An 8,175-nucleotide genomic window follows, 5' to 3' on the forward strand; every position below is an offset into this window, starting at 1 on the left:
GCAGCAGCAGCAGCAGCAGCAGCAGCAGCAGCAGCAGCAGCAGCAGCAGCAGCAGCAGCAGCAGCAGCAGCAGCAGCAGCAGCAGCAGCAGCAGCAGCAGCAGCAGCAGCAGCGCAGCAGCAGTGTCCGGCCGACGGATCCAAAGTATTCAGCGTAGACAACTGTTAATAAACACTTGTATTTTCTGGATGATGGCTTTCGTAGTTCTTCAGTTTTCCGCCCCATACAGTAGAATTGTCTTGACATTTGTATTGAAAATTCTGACCTTGGTGTTGGTTGACAGATAGTTGTTTTGAGTAACAGATGTTTTTCGATTGTAAATATGCTGCTCTTGCTTTGCCGATCCGCGCCTTCACATCTCCATCAGATCCACTGTGTTCATCAATGATGCTACCCAAATATGTAAAGGTTTTTACATCTTCCAAATCTTCTCCGTCAATTGTGAATTGATTGATACATGCTGTGTTGTATCGGAGAATCTTAATTTTCCCATTGTGTATATTGAGACCTACGGATGCTGAGGCTGCTGCACTGGCCGTCTTCTCCTGCATTTGTTGTTGCGTTTGGGATAGAAGGGCCAGATCGTCTGCGAAGTCTAGATCGTCTAAGTGCATCCTAGATGTCCACTGTATTCTCTGCTTCTTTTCAGATGTTGATGTCTTGTTGTGCACTTATGCGATTTGACTATAAATTTGCCTGTGTAATTACGCGAAGACTTGTTAGCCTTGTATTGCTCTGAAATCGAACTACAGAGAGAACAAACTAATATTTCATGCGATATTCGTCAGGAAAGTTGGAGAAAATAATTGGGGCAGCACAACGGATATAACTGTATCAAATGCAACTCAGAATTACTGTGAGACAAAGCTTCTAATGAATCAATTTGCAAGATCCATTTTGAGTGTTTTGTGTGTTGGTGAAAATCCCTCCATGTATATACTTGTGCTTTGTTCCTATTGATCCCCTTAGTTGTACATTGTTGTCTTTTGATTACATTTGAATTGTTAATACTTGTATTTTTTATTATAGTTTTTGTTTTTCTTACGCATTCACTAAGTTTGTGTTTCTTCCCGAACTGCATCTGTGTTGTTTTACTGGACACTTGTTCTTGGCGGTAGCCATATTGATTTGCTCCTCCTTTTGTGTGTTCTATCCAGTCAGGATAGAATAACGTTCATTTGTTGTGACTGGTAATTTTCCCTCATCTTTTATCAACTCCTTTATTTATTGTAATTTAGATTTATTGATTGAACAATTATTGGTTGAATAGCCGGGTGGTAATATTTGTTTAGGTAACGATTCACATTTAAATTTATGATGAATTATAGAACCGCTATTTACCCGATTACTTGTTTTGATTTCGACGGGAAAGGGCGCGTGTCTAACGTACCTGGACGGTTATTCTTCAACATCCAAACCATGGTTTGGATTCTACAGTTCTGAACAATTATTACTTGGCCGAAATCCTTTGGCAATCGTTCGCGGATTTTGGTTATCGTTTCTGGAAATAACTGGTCGTTTCGCTCATAATGCCAACTAATCGTCGAAGGAAATCAAGCTCAAAGTTCGTTAATGTTAATGAAGAATTCCCCATTACCAAGCAAGTGCCTTTTGATGTCCTTAAGTGTCATGGTTCAGACTCGAATAGGTTTGGTTATCATGGTAGTGACTCTAGTCCTTATTCGATGACAGATGACGTAAAAATCTTAGTTTAAAGGAGAAGCAAAGGCTTGAATTACCAGGAAAGAGCATGTTGCCTATAGCGCCTGTTGTTGGTCCAGAACTACCAAAGGTTGAATTGAGTTATTTCGATGGACAGCCAAGAGGATACTGGAAGTTTATAAGGCAATTTGAGACGTATGTAGCATCAAGAGTCACCGATGATAGCCAACGTTTGCTCTATTTAATGCACTATTGTAAGGGCAAGGCGAAGACAGCTATTGAGGGTTGTGTCATGATGGAAGCATCCTCTGGTTATAAGAGAGCAAGGGAAATTCTAAAGCGTTTGTTCGGACAGTCTCATGTAATCGCTCGAGAAACATTAGAAGACCTATTCAATGCTGTTAATTTTGATTGTACTGACGGGGAGCAACTATCAAACTTGGCCATTAAAATGGAAAACTGTGCTATGGTCTTAGAACAGATGAATTATACCTCTGATCTAAATTCTTTAGTTACTTTGGAAAGAATAGTAAGACTATTACCTCAAGTTATGCAAGCCCAGTGGGCGAACCGGGTGGATGAATTGACGGAAGATAATAGGGAACCGACTTTTGACGAGCTTACCCAATTTATAGCATCCCGCGCGAGAGTCGCTAATAGTAGGTTTGGACGGTTAGCGAATCGTCCGAGAAAGGGACACAACTTAAAGACAAATTGTCACTTGCAATTGGAGCAGGAGAGTAACTCGAGAGCTAAATGCAGGGTGTGTTCCCAGGACCATGCTATTTATAAATGTCCAAAATTTTTAGCGCTTACCGTTCAAGAGAGATGGTCTCAAGCAAAAGTTAATGGCATCTGTTTTGTCTGCCTTAGGCAAGAGCATAAAGCTAATGAATGTAAGCTGGCAAAACGTTGTAACGTTAATGGTTGTGAGAAGAAACAGCATTCTTTGCTGCACAGCGAAAATGATAAACCTGATATCCCGAATTGTTGTGGATTTACTAAATCCCTAAGTAGCCAAGTGTGCTTAGGAATGATTCCTGTACGGTTGATGTTGGGAAATGCCGAAATGGTGGGTTATGCTTTGTTGGATAACGGGTCTGATGTAACGTTGATAAAATCGAGCTGTTTGAGGTATCTCGGGCTGAAGGAAGACGAGCGTCAGTGGTAGTAGAGACTGTGGGTGGTAATAGGACAATGACAGTCACAAAGACCCCTTTTGAGGTATATTCTCTAGATCGGTCCGAACATGTTACGATTGAAGGAGCTCTGATTGTGGCAGGTATGCCAGGTCATAAGCCAACAAGGTCGGCAGTGAACAACCTGGTTAAGTGGCCACATTTAAGGGATGTACCAATAGATAACCTAGACTCTGAAGAAGTTCTACTGTTGATTGGTTGCAACGTACCAGAAGCACACTGGGTGTTAGACCAGCGGTTGGGTAGAAGAAAAAGCCCGTACGCTGTGAAGACGTTGCTGGGGTGGGCGGTCTTCGGACCTGCGTCATATCCCGAATATAGGAAAAGAGTTGTCAGCCATACCAGTAAGATAAAGACTTTGGAGAACGAAATACGTAAACTTTATGATGTAGAGTTTTCTGATGTTTATTCAAATGATAAGTCAGTATCAATAGAACATAAGGCCGCTATAAGGAATGTGGAAGAGGGCACACGCTTCGAAAATGGTCATTTTGCAGTTCCTGTACTATGGAAAGTGAACTCAAATATGAAAGGGAGGAATTATGAAGTGGCAAACAATAGACTACAGAGCTTGAAGCGTAGATTGTTGAAAGATGACACTCTGTATATCAAGTATACAAAGGGTATTGAAAGTAATTTTATTAAGGGCTATGCGGAGAAGATCCCTGAAATACAATTGCAACCTAGTTATCGCCACCGGTGGTACTTACCTCACCATGCAGTTTTAAATCCGAAAAAGACAGCGAACTTTGCCTTGAATAAGACGGCCCAAATATTCTTTGACAGTTATGATGGTTAGGTTGTAGATAATGTCAAGAATAATTTCTATGTTGATGATTGCTTGATATCCATTCCCACTTGTGATCAAGCAAAGAGTTTCGTTAAGCATATAAGTGAATTATTATGTAGAGGAAGTGTACAGAAAATGGCTGATCTTGAATATTGGTTCAAATGTCCTACTTTATTGCATGGCGAATTTTATATAACAATCACTGACTGTCCGGAACATACTCCTGACGCTATTGAGTTTAGAAAAACTGCTGTGGTTAACTTGAGTAGTATAAAGTACAACATGTTACCTATTCTCTCTTATTATTCCGAGTGGTTGAAATTAGTCAGAGCTGTAACCTGGTTTAGAAGGTTCATCGAATTCCTTATGGTACTTCATTCACCAAGTTGTAAAGGATCCGTTCATCTAGGATGTTTAAAGGTTAAGGAGCTTGACATCGCCAAGGGTAAGAATTTATTGGTGGTTCAAAGGGAAGTGTATGGAAAATTATTTGGTGGATTTAGAAACAGCAGTTAAGTAGTAAGTCGTGATGATGTGAAAGGTTTATCACCGATAATGCTTGATGGGTTACTCTGTGTTACAGGTCGGCTAAGCTACTCAGAATCCTTGAATGCCTTTAAACATCCAGTAATTTTACCCAGTCGACACTTAGTGAAGAAAATAATAATTAGACATTGTCATAAAGAACCAGGACACATAGGAAGGTCATTAGAAAAAGGATATAGATATGTGTTTACTTGTTTGCAAACATGGGCAGTACATATTGAAATGAAGTGTAGTTTGACTGCTGATTCATTTATAATGGCCTTATTACGTTTAATTGGAAAAAGAAGGAAACCTCCGGAGATTAACAGTGACAGTGCGTCAAGCTTCGTGGGGACAGTTTCTGAGTTAAGGAAGTTTGTGCAGCAGTCGAATCAGCAGAAGATAAATATTGAATTGTCAGCAAGGCCCTCATCCAACAGCATGGGTGAAGTTTGGGGAAGAGTGATTAGGTCTATACCACGACTGTTATTGTTGATCACCAGAGAACAGGTAAAGCAGGTCTCCTTGAAGCTTCGGGTTAGTCTTTTTGTTATTAATGTAGTTAGGTCGAGCAGGCGTACTGCTGTAAGTCCCACTCGTTCCTATAGTGTAATATGTTATATAATGAACCATGACCATAGGCATCAAGGTAGCTTGTGTGGTATGGAGGTATTTTGGGGGCCGGTGTAAGGTCCATTTTGAATGTTTTGTGTGTTGGTGAAAATCCCTCCATGTATATACTTGTGCTTTGTTCCTATTGATCCCCTTAGTTGTACATTGTTGTCTTTTGATTACATTTGAATTGTTAATACTTGTATTTTTTATTATAGTTTTTGTTTTTCTTACGCATTCACTAAGTTTGTGTTTCTTCCCGAACTGCATCTGTGTTGTTTTACTGGACACTTGTTCTTGGCGGTAGCCATATTGATTTGCTCCTCCTTTTGTGTGTTCTATCCAGTCAGGATAGAATAACGTTCATTTGTTGTGACTGGTAATTTTCCCTCATCTTTTATCAACTCCTTTATTTATTGTAATTTAGATTTATTGATTGAACAATTATTGGTTGAATAGCCGGGTGGTAATATTTGTTTAGGTAACGATTCACATTTAAATTTATGATGAATTATAGAACCGCTATTTACCCGATTACTTGTTTTGATTTCGACGGGAAAGGGCGCGTGTCTAACGTACCTGGACGGTTATTCTTCAACATCCAAACCATGGTTTGGATTCTACACAATTCCTTATAAATTGCTCATGTTGGTTTACCAAATATGAGTTGTCCCAATGATTCGCATATTTTTGATGGAATTCCTTGTAAAAATGAGCTGAATGAATCAACATCTGATGCAAATTTGATGGACGCTGATGTTCCTTGTAGATCTCCTAGAATTACTGCCGGTTCCAAGCCCGGGGTAGGAGGATTGGCACGGGGTTAGCAATCTTATTCTTTAGAAAACGCTAGCCAGAACTAACATTTTAAAACACTTAAACTCTGCCCCGGGAGTTGAAGAGAGAATTATAACACCTAATGATGAAAGCCATAGGCAATATGGCCTCTCATTTTGGTATTCACTAACTTACCTTGTGAAGAAAGTGTGTTGGACTCACTTGGCACGATCTACTAAATGTGTAGCCATATGAGATCACTTCTAAGGTGTGGCTCATTAATATAGATCAACCAAACATTGTAACATGTAGGTATTATTTACATAATGTATTCATTGAAAACTGAATGGAAAATGGGGGTTCATGATCGCGAGATAGGACGTATTTGCCGAAATTCTCTGTGACAGACACGACATTATGGTAGAACACTAAATACAACAAAGTATTACCGCACATGAAGCGCATGGCATTCCGCTTCCATTCAAAAACGCCCATATCTCTACAACACTGAGAAGTGCTACCTATATTCTCGAAAACTGAGGTCATCAGAAATCAAGTTGAAGTCAACAGCCGAAGAAAAGACGTGTACTAATAATTTCTGAATAAGGAAGGTATGATATGCAGTTCGGTATCGAATACACATTAGCTAAATAGATTTTTAGCAGTTCAATGTTATTTAAAATGTAATGCGTTGCACTATCCTTACACATTTTAGTGTGAGCGAGCATTTATGTGTTTCTTGTAATGGTTAGATGAGTGTCCAACGAACTCCCTGAGGTTGCTCCACCTAATCTTTATGGACTAGGTGATTAAGTAAATGATTCTAGAGCTACGCTACTTAAAGTGATATTCGGATCTAAAAATACAGAAAGTTGATAATGAGAGGTGGAGGCAGTCTGAGTGGATAAGGGGTTTTATTCGAAAAGACTTTCTCAAAATAAACTGATACTAGAGTCAAAAGCCGGAGAGAAGGATCTCATGATAATAAGTTTTAAGGTGATGAAGTTTTGGGAGCAGATGACTTACTACGGATGGTGTGCAACACGAAGCTACTTAAATGGTCTTTGAATGACCTACGTTCACCCAACAAGCTCTGTCTTTATGTAGTGTTAAACTCTACCTCACAAACGTCACACTTTCAGGGATGGACAGAACCTTGATTAGTAAGAAAGAAACACTGCTCACTGGAATATTGCCCCGTGAGAGTGAAGTATAAAAAGTGATTCCCGCCTGAAATTTAAGAGGTAAGGAATGTTATTTATTATATAATACTTCGTGTAAGTTGAATCACGGTTCTCATGTCAAATTCAACATTTCGCCCTATATCATAAAGTGACCAAGACTATGAAACTATAACGTAAATGTATGACTGAATGAACTGAAGAATGGAGTTACTAGATAGATTATTTTGATGAAATCTTGTCAGTGCAGTCACAATGTGTTCAACATTACGGGAACTTAAAAGACGACGAGGCCTGACTCAAGTTCACAATTATCATTGATAGTAAATTCACTAACCCACCATTACCTGTTCACAAATACCATGAACGATCCCTTAAAAACCACGAATTTCCGCAATGTTTCAATGGAAACGTCTACACCACTTGCCGTACAAAGGAAGTAATGTTGGAAAGAGTAAGGTTATTAGGCGCTGGTGAGACTAAGTCTTAATATCGGAAGGTTAAAAATGCTTGTGCTAAAGATCTACTCAAGTCCAGAAAGGGGTCTGAAGCAATGTTTGTTTAAAATAATACTGAATCTTCTCGCACGAAACGCACGGTGAAGAAAGGGAATTTATCCGGACTACATGGAGATGGTGCTGGCACACCATTAATGTAAAACGATTACGACAAGCTCAAGTATTCTTAGGCTACTTTAGCAGCATAAGTATGGTATAGGTATTTTACTTTCAGGAACAGATAATACCTGATACTTCTGCTCTAGATATTACGACGATCAAAAATGTTATTTCTTATCCGACAAATACCCTTGGTGTAGTCAAACTCATGGGACGGTAGTAGCTCTTGAGTTATATTATTCATTACTACTCAATAATTAAAGCGAGTTTTATCTTTAGAACAGGTAACCGTGTGTACATGAGAGCTAAAATCGCACATCTTGTAAAGATACTAGGCAAGATCATTCTCCAAAACGTTATTTTAGTGTTTGGGAAAGGTTAGATCATCTCTGAAGATCAGAATGGCTATAAAATAGATTATTGACGTCTCAGTAAGCTATCATTGCGTTCTGAGGGGTCAGAAGTTAACCATACATATCAAATTTACTAACTCCGGCAAGGCTTTTGATAAAATCCTACCGAATCACCGTCTACATTAGACACGGTTGGAGTAAGTTACGATTTTTGTTTAGTTACATGCCAACGGAGAGTACGGATTAACTCTAAGTCATCTAGCCCAAAAACCATGTCTTGTTGATTGATATAGAGTACAGTTTTATGACCAATTTTATTCTTCTTATATCCTTATGAATTTTCTAGTCTCTTCATGATCAGCCTTATCATATACTCAAGATATAGATAAGAGTGTGGTGAACGACATCTGAGATTGAGAAAACCACTTCAATTATTCAGTCCGAAATTGCACAGTTCTT

At 39.1% G+C, this 8,175-nt stretch overlaps 1 protein-coding gene across 1 annotated transcript; it reads left to right on the top strand.

Moving 5' to 3' along the window:
- The first annotated feature begins 1,077 nt into the window (after positions 1 to 1,077).
- MS3_00000829 (uncharacterized protein) lies at positions 1,078 to 4,714 on the top strand. Its single transcript, XM_051208444.1, has 2 exons — positions 1,078 to 1,292; positions 1,329 to 4,714. The coding sequence occupies exon 2, from the start codon at positions 1,751 to 1,753 to the stop codon at positions 2,831 to 2,833; it is 1,083 nt and encodes a 360-aa protein (XP_051072974.1). The 5' UTR covers positions 1,078 to 1,292; positions 1,329 to 1,750; the 3' UTR covers positions 2,834 to 4,714.
- The last annotated feature ends 3,461 nt before the right edge of the window (positions 4,715 to 8,175 follow it).

Source organism: Schistosoma haematobium, chromosome 1 (assembly GCF_000699445.3).
Source record: "Schistosoma haematobium chromosome 1, whole genome shotgun sequence".
NCBI classification, from domain to species: Eukaryota; Metazoa; Platyhelminthes; class Trematoda; order Strigeidida; family Schistosomatidae; genus Schistosoma; species Schistosoma haematobium.